This window comes from Rhodnius prolixus, unplaced genomic scaffold, assembly GCF_049639745.1.
Source record: "Rhodnius prolixus isolate KJV_2025 unplaced genomic scaffold, Rpr scaffold_2, whole genome shotgun sequence".
Lineage (NCBI taxonomy): Eukaryota > Metazoa > Arthropoda > Insecta > Hemiptera > Reduviidae > Rhodnius > Rhodnius prolixus.
Window position 1 is genome coordinate 8,003,873 of NW_027411592.1, and position 18,762 is coordinate 8,022,634.

General features: G+C 33.3%; 1 protein-coding gene across 2 annotated transcripts; it reads right to left on the reverse strand.

The window, feature by feature from the left end:
* Positions 1-953: 953 nt before the first annotated feature.
* Positions 954-11,341, reverse strand: LOC141448870 (uncharacterized). Of its 2 annotated transcripts, XR_012455244.1 has the most exons (4): positions 9,507-11,341; positions 6,955-7,110; positions 3,777-4,654; positions 954-2,180 (listed from the first exon to the last, which is right to left on the reverse strand). XR_012455244.1 is itself a non-coding variant. In XM_074117656.1 (3 exons), the coding sequence occupies exons 1-3, from the start codon at positions 10,749-10,751 to the stop codon at positions 4,220-4,222; spliced, it is 1,836 nt and encodes a 611-aa protein (XP_073973757.1). In that variant the 5' UTR covers positions 10,752-11,341; the 3' UTR covers positions 954-4,219. The 2 variants fall into 2 exon arrangements, 1 of the variants encoding a protein (XP_073973757.1); XM_074117656.1 differs by having other exon boundaries at positions 954-4,654.
* Positions 11,342-18,762: the final 7,421 nt, after the last annotated feature.

Below are 18,762 nucleotides of genomic sequence, written 5' to 3' on the forward strand. Positions count from 1 at the left end.
TATAAAAATAATTGACTTAAGAAATAAAATTGAGGTACACAATCTTTTCGAAACGTTTCTATATAACTGCAACGACGAACTGACTGAAATGTTACTAATTTGGGTTATTTCACTTTTTTTAATTAATGTTAATTTCACTTTAAAAACTAAGTTTTGAATTAAATATATATAAAATGGAATATTTTAAAGAGTCCATTACCTTTTCTAGGTGTTTACTGTTATTATTGCTACTGTCACATTTCTATCAACACGCCAGTCTTCTTAGAGCTCCCGGAAAATAAATTTCTTTACTTGAAAACTAGGACATATTTCAACAAAAACTCGAATCTCAGAAGCTACATACGTATCAAAACTGAACATTCAATTTGAGCTTTTTACAGAGTTCCATTTTTTGAGATAATGCCACACACTCATTTATAGACCATGCTCTATATTTATTTTTGTTCAGAACATGACCTGCGATATAAAATCTTATTTCGAACATATCGACCGGATTAGAAAACCCTCAATTATTTTTTTTGGATTAATCTCCAGAATTTTACTTTTAAATATTTTGAGTCAATTTCAATTGTTTTGTGTAATTAAAGAAACTTATTTGTTTTCTATTTCTGTTCTTCAGACTTCATTCAACATTCCGTCACCTTCCTCCTCATTACTTTATCTCATTCTGTTACATACCTTCTCTCAGTTTGCAAACTCCTTGTTGTAAAAAGGAAGTATCGTACTTGTGATCGTACTTTTTCGAGAAAAAAAATTGCTTAGTTCCGAAATAACGTTCAGACTGGAAATAAGTTTAGAGGTACTGAGGTGTGTCGATGTTTTCACCCCTCTTGACACTATTTCATCATAGAAAATGCCATTTTACCGACGGCTACTTTCTTTATTTTGGAAAGATTTTTGGGTAGGAGCTAATTTAAATAAAATGAAACTAAAAGAAAGAGAAAAATAAGAAATTATTCAAACGAATACTGTTTTATTTTAAACTATGTTTTCCATAATGGTAATTCTTTCCAATTTTTCTGATTTTGAACATATTTTATTTCTTGTTTACATTTTTATCTTTTAACTTTTTTTGCTTGACAATTTCAAAAAAAAAATAAAAATATGTGTCAGAATTCCGATAAAATTGTATCCACATTATTTTTTATAATTTATATTGCCAAATATTTTTATTAATATATTATTATATGTATAATATTTACACAATACGATTCCATAGTTTAATTTTTCATTTTAATTTTATTTTTTATTAAAAATTGGTAATAGTTTTTACTTTTTATTATTTTATTACTTTTGTATCCATTAAAATTATATTATACAATATCCCTAAAAAAAAAAAAATTATTTTGCCTTAACAAGTTTTGGTTGCTTCACTCAACTAATTACACAAATTATAAAACAGAAACAAAGGCTTTATTCATATTCATTTAGGTATTTTATTTCACTTTATTTGTAATAAAAATATTTTACAATATCCTAAGTACCTTAAGCTCATATGGCCGTAAAAACTTAAAAACACAAAATTATTTACATAATATTTTTTTATTAATGTTATTTTCAATATCATATATATATATTTCATTATTATTTTAACTAAAAAAAACAAAAAGAAATTTTAAAAAATTTACGAATAATTTTAATTTTTGTATTAAAATAAAAAATAACAACTAAATTTATAACAAATTATAATAATAATAATCATTAAATTTATTTTAAATTAAAATAAAAAAGGAACAGTTCACCATTTCTTTATTTTTAATAATTTTACATACTTTTTTTTTTTTTAATAGGAGGAGAAAAATCATGATCAGTCTTAAAAGTTGTAGAGGTAGGTGCAAAAATCAATATCACAGTACACAGATTTAATTATTATTATTTTTTTTTTTAGTAATTAATAATATTATTATTCTTAATACTGATATGTGTTGGACAAACAAACATAAAACTTATAGACGACACAAGTTTAATACAAAATTAAAATAAAAAGAAAATTAATTTAAGAAACGCTAAAAATACAATCGTTTACAATTTTGTGGTTTTGTACTTTTATGTCACATAATTTGATTTTTTTTTTTTTTTTAATTAGAAATGAATAATACAGAGGGCCTTGGATATCAAAAAAGGTTTTAATGTCACCAATCAATACAAATGGCTTACACCAAAGCTGCCCAATGATATTTCTGTAAGTAGAAAATAAAGGAACAATATTCTTATTTATTTTTTCATTACTAAATCTTGGACAATTTATTATTTAAAAAAAAGAAAGAAAAAGTTTTCTTTGAAATCTTTTCTTAAATTTCTATTTGGCACAACAAAATACTTGGAAGTAACACCATTTTAAGAGCAAAGTATAACTTTGTCGGTGGAATGCTGTTTAAAAAAAAAGAAGAGGAATGTACAAACAAACCGATAGACTTAAGCAAAAAGCAAGTTGATAAACACAAATATTCTTTATTTATATTTTAAAGGCCGAGTTAATTTTTTAGTTAAGTTAGCTAAATTACTTTACTTTTGCGTTTAAAAAAAGGAAAAAAAATTACATAACAGAACACGAAACTACTTCGTAACAATGTAACAAGGCGTTAATACATTCGGGTGGAAAACAGCCAACAGAAAAGGACCACCTTGGTTATGGAGATATCCGATTAAAAACTTTCACAAAAAATTTGCTTTTCACTTATCACTTCCGACTTATCACCTCTGTAGTAATAACGGACTTGTCATTTTTTGTTGTAGTTATGGAGATTAGAGGAAAAATGATGCAATAAATTCTTTAAAAGTTTAATTCATCACCTTTAATTCTAATTTTTATTTTTTATAAAGTTTATACTGAATTTCATAGCATTGCGAAAGTGTTGTTAAAAATAAAAGCGGCTGTTGCTGTAAATGGCACGTTTCTTTAAAGCACTGCGTACAGGGCTCTTGTCTAAGAGATAAGTGGAGAACCCAAGTAATTAGAGCGTGGGTTACTATGCGGCTTCGACTTCAGAAGGTGAAGAGAGACCCGTTTGGATTAGAATGAAGGGTTTTGGAACTACAACATCGAAAACGATGACTGGAATGAGCATAAACAGAACAAGAAGGCATTTTTTGCTCAGAAGATCTGCCTCCAATTGACAGATAGTCGGGGAAACATTTATAGAAAGGCAAGGGATGAGAAAGAGGGTAGAGATTTGTCCGTTCCACATTAGACGTTAGAAGATCTGAATCCGTTATTTGCACTTGGCAATTTGTCTTCAAGATCTTAGCAATCCTTGGGCTGGTTATGTTCTTGGAATCATCCTAAATTAATGAACAGCTTTCAGCTTTGGGCAGTGTAAGTGTGCACATAACGCGCCACTTAGGGATAGAGCTACGTATCCAGTCCCTAGACCTGAAGAAATTGAATAACATGCTAGAGGACAAAATACGTGAAAGAGTTAGAAGAAACTGTAAATCAAGTGAGAAATCTTCCTTTCTTGAAATGAAAGAGAACAAACTGGACAAGGCTTCTTCGTCTGGATATGCCACGGCCTAGTTAACACCATCAAACACATTGCGACTGTGCTGCCCACAGAAGGAATAATTGATAAATGAAATTAGTAAAACAATAGCTCAAGTAGGTGCAGATTTCCATTTTTATTAATTTTTTCTTCCGAATGTATTATTTGTAACAAGTATTATAAGGACTATATTTGTGTCCTTCGTCAAACCATTTAAGGCAATTCAAAAGAGAACATAAACAAATTTATATGTATAAAATTAAGCGTATTGATTTAAAAGAGTTTAATACGTACATTGCACTTCAATGGCACCGTTTGAGTATCAAGAGTTAACTATCCATTCCACGTCTTGTTTTCATCATGGCAAACATGATTCTTGAAAGCATCAATGAAACTGATAAAATCATTTTGTATTTCTGGCCGGAATTTCTTAAAAATATCAGCGTGGAGAGAAAAATTAGCCTACTAAGTTTGATCTTTTTATTAATTGATATTCTGCTCAATGAACTCATCAAATAATTCGAGTGGATAAAGGCATTGCTGAGATAGGTCTCACAAGTCTGAGAAACTGATGAACCATGGCACTGCTTCACAGATTCCCAAAAGTAATAACTTGCGTCAGAAATTTTTTAATTTTTTATACTTAAACTTAACGAGTAGTTGTTCGTCTGTCCAAATGGCACGTCTTTGGCAGTTTAAAATAATGCATCAAATGATATTATTTCGAATTTATCGCACTATTGCATCACCTGTTGCACTACCATTGATCTTAGGAAATCATCTTTCTTATGGTTAGCATTCTGTTTCTTCCTATGCGTTTCAGAATGTTTTAACATATGATCTTTTCGTATGAAACCTTTGCCACAAAAATGGCATGCATAAGGTTTATCACCGGAATGTAAACACATATGCCTTCTTAAATCAGTTTTATGATTAAACTGTTTTGGACATATTTCGCATTTATGCGGTTTTTCACCGGCATGTTTGGATAGATGTTCCAAATGTAGATATTCCTGGGTAAAACGTTTGCCACACCGATTACACTTGTAAGGTTTGTCACCCGCATGGAAGGATTTATTGTGCTGGGTCAAATAGCAGGCTTTATTAAACGTCTTGTCGCAGTCTATACACTTATGTACTTGTGTCGCCTCTTCTTGAGTGGAACTCACTACCTGCAAAATCCAAGTTTTTACAAATGTCAATCAAAAATTCAAAAAATAAAAAATAAATAAACAAAAATTAAAATTAAACAAAATAAAAATAAATAATGCCTAAAGAAAACTTGGCGGCGAAAGAAGAACAAGAGGTGACAAGGCAGTCTTGAGGCAACTGGAAGGCGTGTATCCCAGCGTATTTTAATGTTTCAACAGAATTCATATGAACTCAATTCGGTGCTACAGATTGCTTAAAACCAAACTTCTATTAAAACTGTAATTTAAGAAGCTGAGCTGGTAGCTCATAAAACGCTATAGAGTGATTATTAATCGCAAAATGGTAAGGCTCCATACAAAAAAGAGAAAAGGCCATAGCCCTTTTGGAAGCAGCAATTTCAAAACAGCATTCAGGCAAAATAATCTTTCTAATAATTGTTCTGAATTCAGGTAGCAGTTCAATGCAGCTGGTGCGTACACTCGCAAAATCTGTAGATATAAAATGGCTCAATTCTGTGATGTGAATCCAGTATTCTTGATGTCTTAGTTCTTCAGATGTGAGAGAATGAACCATAGTTTCTTGCATTTTTCCTTTGTAACCAGTGTACTCCGAGTACTACTTGATTTGGTGGACAACTTTATCAGATGCCTCGAATCAAGCACTTGCAACAAAACTCTTCATGAAGAAGTACAAACAAAATATCAATGCACTTCAATCAATGGTTAGGATCCTCATGCTAAACTGAATTTCGTATTCCATGTGTAAGTAGCAAGAAGGTAGAACGCCGCTACATCTTGAAATAAGTTTAAGGAGAGTACGAGGCATTAAAAGATAGATGCATGAAACCCTGCTAAGGCAGAGATTAGAGATGTTTCAAAGTAGCTAGTTTTTTTTTTTTACTCATCTGGTATGGACTTACTACGAGCTCAGAATTTAATCCATTTTAATAATATATTCTGCTGAAACAGCACTTTAGAGGTTAACCTGCGCACCCATCCCGCATTTAGTGGAGCTCTTAATGAAAACCGTTCCAAGGGCAAGTTCAAGACTTGCAAGTGTAAGATGAATATCACTTGTTCACAGAACGGAACCATTTTCGAGAAATTATCAAAAAAAAAAAAAAAAAAAAATGGAGACAAAATCAATTGTATAAAATGGTAGTTCCGGTAGCGGGGTTTTCATGCAGTTACAGTTGGTTCATATCATGTCTTAACTTCCTGAGATTTTTATATTTCAACACACAGATACCATTTCTTCAATCTTCCAAGACTGGTGATACCGTATGTTGACCATGCGACGACACGTTCATGACCTCTTACCAACCAGTAATGTCTAGTATCATAAATAGGTCAAAAGGGCAAGTTTTTCCAAGTTCCAAATTTTGTGTTACTCCCAAGTTATGGGCAGAAAGTATTCTAAAATAATACAGAGTTATAACGACTGAACGTTTGATTTCTTTTTTGGTTTTCATTATTTCTTGGTAAATAAACAAGCCATTATTGATTAACAACATAATGTCAAAATAATATTTTAAATTATGCAAAAAACCTCTACAATTTATTTTCTGTTATGATTAATAAAGCCATTTTTGCTAAAACGTATATATATATATATATATATATATGTATAAATCGTTGATTTTTTTTACTTTACTTTATACATCATTATAGTTACTTTAAAATTGTATTTCGTATTTTACTAGCAAACACACACACTTGACTTAAGAAAAAATTGGGAAATTTTGCAAGTGATATTTTGCTAATTTTCAAATTAAACACTATAATTCATTCTCACACTTTAAAACTAAATGTTTTCCCAATTTCTTACCCTTATTTTTTGAAATTTTATTCCTTGGTTGTCCCCCCAAAAAAAATTTGATCCTAAATTTGTATTCTAACATAATTGTATTATTTTCCTTCTCCGTTTAGTATTTTTCTTTTTCTTCCAACTAGTCATAGTTTCTTTGTACTTAATTAGCTAGATTTTTCTTTTCTTTTATATTTAATTTATTAATTTTTACTAATTGTACAACTACATAAAAATAATTGTAAACCAACAGAAACCAAATAATTCTTCACAATGTGACAATAAGTTATTTTTTTTTTTTTGTTGCAGAAGGATGATGCATTTATATTAAATAGTTTCCATGTAGTTTGGCACAAGCGCGAGTCACCGCTATATTGGAACAAAAATTAAAAACTAGTGGCATAAACTGTATTTTAGCATTGTTTGCCACAATTATACAGCTATTGCACAACACAATAACACAAGTAAGTGTTAACCATAAGATTTTAAATATAAGAAAATTAAATAAACGTACCGCCGTCGCAGGATCATAAGCAGGAGAGTAGGTTGGTGGTGATGAGGTATTGTTCTGATTGCGAAATACAGGAGGCGGTGTGCTGTTTTCATTGCCAACAAGAAGGGTATCTGTGCAGGTTACTACCGGCGGCGGGTGCAAGTAAACAGGCATGAGCTGCAAAATATTAAATACAAATTGTCTTCTTTTTTTTTCAAAATTATTAATAATAACATTTATTAATTTGCTAAGCTAAAAGGATATTTTTTCTTCTAGTCTGAAATTTTGGCATAACATGAAGGCTATTTAGTTTGTCACGCCAGGATATTAGCAACTTCCTGTGTACAAATATTAATCCATTTTAATATACGCTTATATCCGGCTTATTTTCTTTAACCTTCAGAGATCGATTCATCAGGCTGGTCTGGATAGTTTCGAGATTTTGTCTTCAGACTTGGATGATAGAGTAGCACTTGATGAAACTGAGCATTTTTACTTGTTTATGGTATTGAGAAAGTAGATTTATGCAGTTCAGTGCATTAGATTAGTGGTCAGGCAAAGAGGAATTAATCTAAAAGCATCAAGTTCAAGAACGGTTTTAGAAAAATATATGATTGGGACCTCAAAACCGGATATCATTCATTAAGCTTCTGAACATCTTCCTCGAATAGAATTCATTAAATCTAACTTGATAATTCAACCACTAAAGGTGGATGAAAATCTGAACAGCTCAGAAATAAGGAAAACGTGTGTTTTGTCATTATAAATAGAAAATCAACAATGGTTTTATGTTCTGTTGATAGTGGTCTTTCACAACACTGTCCATCATCGGACAATCAGCAGTGGTAGGAGGCTTCTAACAGCCATGCATGCAGTTGGACTCGATAGAAAAATTAAAAGAATTCTTGCTTTTATTAGACAATTTAAAAACATGAGAAAAGGAAATTTTAAAGCCATCGCATGTTAGAGGGCAAAATTGTCAACTCCCAAAAAATTACACTGACTATTAGATCTGTTTTTTTAACTTAAACCAAAAGTTTTATTGGGCCCCCACTAGTCGTACACTCTTAAACACATAACGGAATTTTTTCGATACTATATCAATTTAGCACCAATATTTTTGAGAATTAATTAAAATGGACTAAGTTTTAAATATTGATTGTAGCATTTAAGAAAGAGATGCGCTAAATAACTTTCAAGCATTTTAGATATATCAATTTCATTTCTTTTTTTATAAATGTGCTCTTAAGCAACTTTAGTATCCAGTGTGAATTTTAAAGGCTGAGGAAGCAGCAAGCCTAAATAGGGCGCATATAATAATAATACATGAATGAATTAATAGCAAAGGGAACTTTGTATTTAAAGTTCTTTTTCTGAATAAAAGGGTGATAAATTCTTAAACGACGAACTATTTAATTTCTAACAATAAAAACTTTTAATTAATCAATTACTAGGTCTTTATTACCTTTTTTAACTTCGACCATCTTTGTTTAACTGATATATATTTTTTAATACAGACTAACAGTTCAAGAACTTTTTATTTCTAAAGTGATGCTTACAAATGTATTTTTAATTTGAAGTTAGATTACAGTACTCTTAATCTACTTAATGGGGAAGTGAACATAATATCTTCCAAAAATTAAGAATTTTCCGTAGAACTAAATTCAGTTATGTTGAAAATACTATTCGAAGCGTTTCGCCCTCATGAAGATATTTGCCGATTTAGCTACAAACCTACCTAAATAGATATGTTTAAGTCTGTTAGTACAGGTAACAATAAATTAATTTAGGAGATACAAAATAAAAAATTTGAGCAGTAAAACTTATATTTCTACCGTTATCAATTTATGGGTCATTGAAAATGTTCGGAATATTTTCTACGATGTGTTTTTAAAAAGAAAAAAAGAGTCAATGAGTTTAAATTGAAAGTGTTATGAGCAGGTAAAGTGGTTTATCGTTGTTTACGCTCAGTGATAAACTGTTGGTAGTATAGACAGACCGTAGTGCAGATCTGTAAACAAAATCTCTGCCTTACTAAAGTTCAAATGATGAAACTGAATGAATCGCAATTATGAATCGAAATTACATTTTAAGAAAGTGTTTACAATAATAAAGTACAATTAACTTTCATTCATTTTTTGCAAAAATTATACTTTAATTTTTGCTGCTTATTTCAAAAGATTCAACTTTGTAGACGTATTTTCCATAAAGCCTAGCTGTATACTAAAATGGGAAAACCATTTAATAGGATATTATTAGTTCATTTAAAGAAAACATAAAGCAGAAACAACCTTGAATTTTGAGGACAATTAAAGTATAGTTAGAGAATTGGCATATTGGAATTTATTAGAGTCAGTGGCATTTCCTGTCATTTTGGCAATTCACCTTGAGTCAGAGAAAATTGTTCAGATAGAGGTGAATGTTTCTTCTTAACTTTAGATGCTTGATTGTCTCATCGTTGAATTATTCGATTAATTTTGTTTCGTTGGTTGATCTGAGATTAATGGCCTCAAGAGGTTATCTGTGAAATGACTACCTATTTGTTCTTTATATATTAGTTAAATATAACTTACCTGAGTGGAGAGAAGATGTTTGGAGATGGAGGTGAGGTCCTGTTGCTGCGGCTGAAGAGGAGGCTGAACCTGGTGATGCATCTCCAAGACGGCTTCCCGGTGATCTTCCAGCCCCCCCGCCATGTCCCGATCGTACGAGACTCCCGTCAACTGGGAGAAACTCGGTAACATACGGCGGGGGGGCTCCCCATTTGGGTGATGGTAGCCGGACAGAAAGTATGCACTCGGCGGCGGAGCCACGTCAGGTGGCGGATGATGAGCGTACAGAGCGGCCGGTGCAGACTGCTGGCCGCCCGAGTTTGGTCCACCCACCGACTGGGGCTGGTGCCAAGTAGTAGTCGAGGACGTAGTTTCCTCTTGATGTTGCTGCTGCTGTTGTGGCTGTTGTTGTTGTTGAGGAGGTTGCTGGGGCGGATGGTGATGTGACGCTACCGGCATTGAAGCTGGATCTAGTCCGCCACTCTGTTTCACCGCGTTCTTGTGCAGCGTTGTATTGTAATGACGCTTCAGGTGACCGGACGACGTAAACCACTTGTTACAAGCGGAACAGTTGTACGTTTTGGGCCGTCTAGCTTCGTTACTCTTCCAGGCGGCCGCTTTAGGCAGGAACTTTTGCTGTGGAGACGGCTCATAGCTGTACAGATCGTTGCCGCCCCCGCTGTTTGTAGTCGTGCTTACACCACCCAACTCTGGACTAGTATTTCCATTTTCCTCTTTGAAGTATCTCCAAGGGGGAGTCTCTTCAGGCGGTTGGTACACATGCACTTTATGTGAGTCTAAATCTAATATCTCTGCCTGTGGTTCTTCCCACGGATGCATTTGAGCATTGTGCTCGGCTAATTGACTGGCGTCCATGCTGAGGCCACATTTCTCACAGTTAACCTGGCTAGAGCTAACCTGTCGTTCGTATCCATAAGGATGGAACCTGTAACCTCGGCTAATCATTTGCTGCTGCTGGTGTTGTTGTTGGTGTTGCTGCTGCTGGTGTTGGTGCTGCAACTGTTGATGGCGATACTCTTGTTGTTGTTGGAAATCAAATAGGAAATCTGAACTGTCGGGCTGCACTTTCTCTTTCTTCACGTTGACGTTGTTGTTGGCCTCCGATCCCGTGCCGGCACCACCACCGGTCGCAGAACTACCCCACTTGCTCAACAGATTCTCCTTGTGGTAACTCAAATGTACGTCCAAACTTTTAGACGAATCAAACACTAGTCCACAGTCTGTACAGGAGTTTACTGGCTCCATAGTTGATTAGCACGAATTAATTTCTCTATTTATTATAGTATTTCACTAAACTTAAAGCAATTAAGATCAACTAAGTTCAAATTCATCAAAACACTTAATTCATTTTCTATTTTATAAAAGTATAATTCATTTACATTCTTTAATCTTGTGCACTAATTAATTTTCTTGTTTACACAACAAATATTTCTTGACTTGTGGAAAATAAAAAAAAAAATTAAAAAGGGGCACCGCGAACTTTAGTGCTAGTATTTTTTGTTTTGCGTTTTTTAGTATTTCAAAAAATGCATAACGAAATAAACCAAAAACTAAAAAAAAACTACCAAAAAAAAAATGTACACCTCGAACGCGTGTATCACTCACATATTAATTGTACGGCGAAGGCATGTAAAGAGGAAGTGGAGGCTGGCCACCATTCTACGAGGAAGCTGGCTGGATACTGGAGACCGGCCGAACTAACTGCCACTGCCTTAGTGATGTGTTCTCACTCTAACTGACCACCACCACCTCTCCTCCAGCCAGGGGTTGGCCCCTCCCCTTCCTTTACCCCACTCTACTCACTTTTTGAGACGCTACACTCGGGCTGGCTGGAAGAGTCTACTCTCTCCACTCGGGCTCACCCCTTTACCCCTCGTGTGGGGGTGCTGCCACTACTACCCACCCTACCCCCTTCGCCTTCTTACATGGAAAATAGCCTTCCCAACTACCCTACTCTGTTTTCCCCACATTGGTGTTTTTTGTAATTTTATTTCTATACAACTGGCCGTGGCAGGGGTTGTTTATTAATCGCTCGCTACAAGATTAAAAAGTTTCAAACGCTGAAAGAAAGAGTATACCGCACAGAGCGAAACGATAAATCAAATTACTTTCAATTATTACTTTGCAAAAAACAAAAATAAAAAGTCCAATGTAGAACAACTCGTCTTGTCTTCCATCTCAATGCGAATATCTATCAGTTCTAGCTGATAGATTGTTATTCAACTCACGAGAATGTTTACTTTGAATTGCGAATGTTTCGAATTTCCAATATTTTCTGATCCTCGTTAATACACGTTTTAAGGCCTTACCTGCACAGTAAAATTAGTTATTTGGAAGAGATTATCGCGGAGAGAGAAGTTTTTCTTACGAGTGCGAAATATTGCATCAGAAGCCAATGGCGTTGTAACCGCACGAGTAAGGTAACACTTCACCATAGTCACGCATAATATTTTGCCTACGATTTAAAAAGAAAGGAAAACAATATAAAAAAATACGTTTATAGTTTAAAGAACTTGGTCACTGGGGTGAAACACTGATAAATATGTAATTACAATAACCAAGCGATACTTACATATTAAAATGACTCATCATCCAAAACTAAGAACTAATAACTTACCATTTGACTCAAAAAGTATGGGAACGAATCAGTGTAACTTATTTACCCACCAAATTGCTCGAATTGAAACGATATTGTTGACTTAAACGAACTGTAAAGGTTAGGTTAATTGAAGTTTCTTTTTTGTTTTTTTTGCGCATCGACAGCTGTCATTAGCACCAATGGTTATTTTTTTTTCAACAGCTGAGGTTATTAGCGCTCGGAGCTTTTTTCAGTGCACTGCCGGCCTCCGGACAGTGTTCTCTCGTTACAGACAACACTGTCCATCACCGGACAGTGAGCTGTAAGAAGCTCCTAGGAAGAGAAAATCTAAGGGTCAGCTGCTGGATTCGAACCCGGGACCTCCGCGTGGGAGTCCAGTATGCTAACCTCATAGCTAATCCCTTCCCTACCAATGGTTATTATTGTTAAAATAAGTTAATTAATACCTTATTTCCATGTCAATTCTAAGCAGAAAGGGATTGGCCGAATTGAACTAATAGATAAATGTAAAAGATTACTTGAAAATCTAATTTTAAATGAGATATTATCAATAACCGTGCGGAGAGTGATCATTTTCCGCAAGCAAAGTGATACCAATGCGGATCGTGGCGCTAAATTGGACTTCAGGCACTCGTATCCACGTGATAAACATCGATTTTATTGATGTAACTTGTATAATTTTTATTTAAGTAACAATGAAAATCTTTTGTAGTCTCAAGAATTCATTTTTATGATGATGATGATGATCTTTTAATTTTCAAATGACGTTTAAATTGTATGCCGATCATTTTCAAGTTCTTGAAGCTAAAATCTTCAAGGTAAAATGTCGAACACTCGGTTTGTCCAATCTCTTTTTTTTAAAGGTGTTTTTTTTTTTAATATCCTAAACTTTGTCGTGTTTTTTTCCTTGTAGCAACCATTTTATTTAAAAACTTGTTTCAAAAAGTTGTAGAAGAATTTTTTTTTAATTAATAATGCCAACTCGTTTAAAATGAATGTGTCGGATGGATGGAGGCACTCGTAATAAAATTTACAGTTAAGTAATGAAAACTTCTGAAAAGTTATAGCTGAATTCAAGAGTAAGAAAATGGTCAACATTTAATAAATACATCATTTAAAAAAAATAAAAAAAGAAATGTTGGAGACCAAAATGGATGTTATTTGTGAAAAGATATTCGTAAGATATTTTATAGTCGGATTTGGACAATCGCTTCGCTTCGTCTCTAAACCTACATGGGAACCAGCTGTAACTTGTTCATGAAAATCGGTAAACCTAAAATACAATTTTAATTAACGGATTTTTCACTTTAAAAACAAAAAATCTTGAAGAAGGCTTCATGAATTTTCTTAAAAATGTGGTACATCAGCACGCGAATGTTCTGTAGCTTTCATTTGGAACATTTTTCCAAAAAAAATACGTCTTAGAGCAGTTCTGAAAGAGGAGGGAATGCTGTAAGGTCCTTTCATTGTAATTGAGTAAATCTGTTGGTTATACAAGATTTAAATGTATTACTTCGGGAAATGGTAGTTCCAGAAGTGTTTTTTATAAACCTGTTTAAATCCCAAAAAGATTCTCCCGGGAGATGGACATTTGGGCACCCATTAGACCCATGAGAATTGGCGTTTGTGAAAGTCGTGAGTTCCTCAGATTCATTTTCTCATGTTTACAGGAACCCGCAACCAGTTAGCGGCCTAATGTAAGGCCGGTAACTAGGCCTAATGTAACCTAACACTTAGCATGCGTTTACCTTGACAAACAGCCGCCAGCGGTGTGGTCATGTTGGATTTAGATTATTTCCTATCCAATTCGAAATTTCCAAGGGTGTGATGGTCTTCTTTTTGGAACAGCCACCAGGTCTTCGTCACTGGAATTCGCCCAGTGTTGCTCAAGAGGGTCTCCACATCGGTCAAAATTTAAGTATCCCGTAATCTGTTTTGTAACCCAAGACCAACAAATTGGTCTACACTCTAACACCACTGTCTCTTACTCCAGTAATTAAGCACTGTATACCCAAAAATATTAACAGGCTACTCTTTGTAACGTGAAAAAGCAAACTTTAATTCGTACATGAAATAATGAAAAACACTTCAAATTGTACCATAGCTTTGACGTCAAATAAACTGGCCAAGCTTTTATTTTTATGAAAATTCGGAGATTTAAGAAAACGAAGGAAAAGTGGTTAAAGTCAAGTACTTTTCAGCAGCCCTACCGGACAGTTTCAATCAACGAAGCATTAAAGAAGCAATTGAAGCAAGTGAAAATGGCGTGACCAGAAGGGCGAGTTTCCCAAAGGGAAAATGCCCACTTTGCCGCGATTTTCTAGAATATTATTTCATTTTGTTTCTTCAAAATTATTTCTTCTTGTGTATTAACTACACTTATAAAACATTTAAAGGTTTTTTAGAATTTATTTTTCTTTTAAGGACAGTTATTAGGGCTTAGCTTCTCTCAAAAGTGTCATTTCGCTTACCATTTATGATGTTCTTCTGAGTATTAAATGTTGCTAAAACCTCCATTATGAAGCAAACTGCTAGACTCGAAGTGTTCATTTTTGAAAGATTTCCTCTTTGTATTTGTATACCAACTACCGAGAAAGAGTTATAGTTTTCTTGTAATTCGTTTCATGTGCAATTTTACAATAAAGGGCTTGTGAATGTTCACATCAACTTTCCTTTAAGTTCATGGCCACTTTGAAACATTGCGATAATTTACAAGAACGTTGCTCTACTCAGCCTGCTATTGGCTGAATGATCTGTGGGCCCCCCTAACTGTTCATATTTAAACAGTTTCCGCCAATATTCTCCAATCTATAACCTAGACGAGGTTCCCTTTGTCTATTTTATATTATTTACACACAGAGTGTAAAAATGTTACTGTTAAATGAGGAGTTAACGACCTGGCCGAACGGTACTTCAGCTATAACATTGATTGTACTGGCTTACAACCCTTTCTTCAGGTAGACAAGGTAAGCCCTCCTTCTATTGTCCATCTAACTGAACACTGAGAAGTTCTTCACGTTCGCACCCAACCCAAGCTCTCTTTCAATAAAAAATGTACATGCGTGATGTAAACCATTTTTTGTTTTTACAGCTATTTAACTGTACCTCGTCAAAACTTTATAATTTTTTTATTTTTAAAATTATTGTTTATGTTTGTGATCATGAAGACATTTAGTCCAGGTTATCTCTTGCGCTTGGTTACCAGGTATATTTCCCATCTTATAGTTATATCTGTAACACTGCATTTTGTCAAGTCAAGCGCAGGTATTTGGTTTAAAATAATCGACTGTCACTTTCACTTTCTATACTTTTGGTAAGTTTATTTCAGACTTGGTATGTTTTCTAAACACTCCCTTTTTCTTTATTTACACAGACAACATAAAATATAAATGGCAATACAAATAATTTATAGGTTTAATGTAAATTAGTTTAATATTATCGCTAATATTAGTGGAAGAAGTTCAACTTTAAATTTAACCCCTGTTTAGTGCACTACTCTTTGCACCTAACAGCTCTTTAGGAGCTATTTAGCTCATAAAATAAAATTTAATATATAAAAAAAAATAGGGTGGATGTCTTTTAAATGTTATGAAGTGCTCATTTGTTAGTAGATGGTTCCCAGTTCGAAACCAGCATTTAGTCACGTTTTATTTAGTTTTTGACCTCATGGCCAAATTTGGTAGTTGACCCTTAAGCCCGCCTGAAAAGTGGCGATTACTTCAACTTTTAATTTTATTATATATATTCGTAACCTAAGAGAAACCTTCCTCCATTTTGGATTGAGAATCTATGTACATATATGTTGACGAACTGCGCGGTTTAATGATAAACATTTATCCGAAAATACTGCCCATGAAATTTGATGAATTGTAAGAAATTAAATGAAAAATTATTTAACACTCTTATAGCTAATTCTATTATAATAATAGAAATAATAATATATATTATTAATGCGCTAATGATATCATTGACGTCGATGCGCTGGAAAAAAAAAAATAATAATAGCTTTTAGCTAGCATGATCAGCTATCATCTAAACAATTTTGTAAGTACCATTCGATATAAACAAATGATTTCTAAAAAAAAAGAAATTCAAATATTTCTTAGCAATTTGTTAAATTGTGTAATCTAATGTCGATAAATTAGCCAAACCATCAGCATGCCGACTTTTATGTTAGAGCATATATGTATGTATTTAAAGAAAATTTGGGAATTTTTATCTTTTACAGAAAAAGAGAAAAAAATTGTCAAAGTTGAGTGTTTTTCAACGTTACGCTTTTTCGTGCACTTTTTTGACGATCAACCCTTATACAACTGTCCTATCGGACAGTTTTAATGTGATGAATTATTGAAACTACTTCAGAGAAAATTAATATTGGACCCTTGAAGCAAATGTTATTTCTCGTTTTTAAGTTAGTAACCCAACTTTATTTTTCTTGGTTTCTCTGAATTCTCGTCATTTTTACCGTCATATTTTTCGGATATCATATTACTACTTCTAAAGATTTGTTTTTCATTGATTATGTTGTTTTTGTGAAGGGAATGGAAATGAAAATCGATCGCGAAACCCTCCATTAGAATTGTATATAGAAAAAGGTAGGGGTACGAGCAATTACCTATTCCTAATTCCCTCTTACGTTTATTTGGACTCAATTAAAAATTTAATCCTGCTCTAGTCCGAAGATTTTCTATTTTCATTAACCTCTAGTTTTAGGTGACAATCTCTGCTTTTTATATTGTTCTAGTAACTTTATTTCTTGCTTCTTTTTCGGCTCGAACAAAGTAAAGTAAGACAGTCGTGGTGCCCAAGAGCTGAAATAGTGTTGTCTATTAACATGATTCTGTTTGGAAATTTACATTTTTTTGTTTGTTTTGCCACCGTATTTTACAATAAGTTTATTTAAACAAATCTCTTCAAAAGGTAAAGTTTTCTTCTGTGTAATTAGATAAATTAAATGACCAGAAATTTTTAACTAACATTAAAAAAAAGTAAATAAGTTCGTTGGGCTGGTTAAAATTCAAGGCAGCTACGATGTCTACCGGAATTAGAAGTAACTACTCATGTATATCATGGAACAACTCTTGCTATCTTACGGTCACTGTTTTGAAGTAACTCGAACAAAATATGTACATCTGAACGATCTCAGTGAAATTTTAAAAAATATAAATGTTGTACCAACAGATAATTGATCAATTCTATGAAAATATTTTTTTTATTTACTTAAATTTTTTACGCGCCTTTGCATACTTGAACATTAAAACCAAGTTTTATTTAATGAATTAAAGCTGAATGTAGTTACTTTATTTTTTTATTAGTGTCTCTCAAAGGTTGATATTAGATGGGTTGTTGGTATGTGCTACTAGAATTTGAGTTTAACACATTTTGGTAGTGTATGTACCAAAATACACAGGGGTGTAATAATATTAGGCTCTGAATTTAGGATTACATTCAGTGTCTTAAACTTGCATCTAGCAACTTTTAGTTGTATTAGCTTGGGTTTCGAGAGAGGCTGGTAGCGAAGTTAAAGATGCCATAAACAGATTGAATAAAATATAATAGCTTTTGTGGAATTTAGAAGAGAAAGCTATGAGCACTAATACTTTAGCATCTTAAATAAATAAAAATAACTCGAAAGTCTTAAAATACGTTTGAAATAGTCCATGTAATTTGTCGAAGTTTAAATACTTGTATCTATATTGACAAAAAAGTATTTTTCTCTAATTATAGAAGTACATACATAGTATATGTAAAACATTGTTTCCTGTAGCTGCATATTGATCCTTAGCCTAATGACTATTATAGCCTGCCAGAGCATTTCTCCTGGACTCAGTCCTTCGGCACTGCTAGAGATGCTAAAATGATCATACCTCCTTAGAGTGTATCATATCATATGTTGCCGCCAATTTACTTTCTCGTTTAACACCGTTTCTTTCACCAGTTCTAGGGATGCCTTGAATTCTTTTTTTTTTCGGTGTGGTGAAAAACAGAAGATAGTTCTTCTTGCAGCAACCGTTGTTATGTCTAACGCTAGTTGCACAAACTAAGATGTTTAAATCTCAAGAGGACCATTTCATTGTCAGAGTACACTGAATGTGAATCCGTTCTCATTTAGTAGATGCAGTAACCAATCTACCTTTAGGCACCACTAAAGCGGAGGCAAGCTTCTTACCTTGTCTAGCTAGCATCTCAAATTCGGTGTTTCCTAAACTCAAGCAAACAACTCTAGTTTTCAAAATGTTAGTTACCCATCTCCATCTTGTCAGTGCAAGATCTACACCTTTTTTCTTCAAAAAGACTCGATTCTTTCATATATGACTTTATAAAATTCTCCATCTGCCTTGATGAAACAACCCAAGGCATATTCTTTGTTGAAATAATATATCTGTAATTTCTTTTTCGGGTTTTGAATTTTGCTGCATTAACCAACCAATTCAAGAAGACTTAGTTTTGGACTCAAAGTCTCTCAGAAAGAGTTTTTCAAGTGACAAAATTGCAATAATTGCTCTGAAACTATGTTATTCCTCTTAATAGAAGGTAAAAAGCTATATTTTGTTCTATTAAATCAAGAGCGAGTTTAATTATCTGACGAAAGATTCTGCTTGATTGAGATTATCTTCAGAAAAATAAATTATTTCGGAAAATGAAATACAGATCAAA

What these genes read in the sequence shown, in the direction of transcription:
- LOC141448870 (XM_074117656.1), bottom strand. Translation starts at nt 10,751, where the DNA reads ATGGAGCCAGTAAACTCCTGTACAGACTGTGGACTAGTGTTTGATTCG. An exon ending in AACATCTTCTCTCCACTCAG is followed by an intron (nt 7,111 to 9,506) that starts GTAAGTTATATT and finishes AATATTTTGCAG; the next exon opens with CTCATGCCTGTTTACTTGCA. An exon ending in CTTATGATCCTGCGACGGCG is followed by an intron (nt 4,655 to 6,954) that starts GTACGTTTATTT and finishes TGGATTTTGCAG; the next exon opens with GTAGTGAGTTCCACTCAAGA.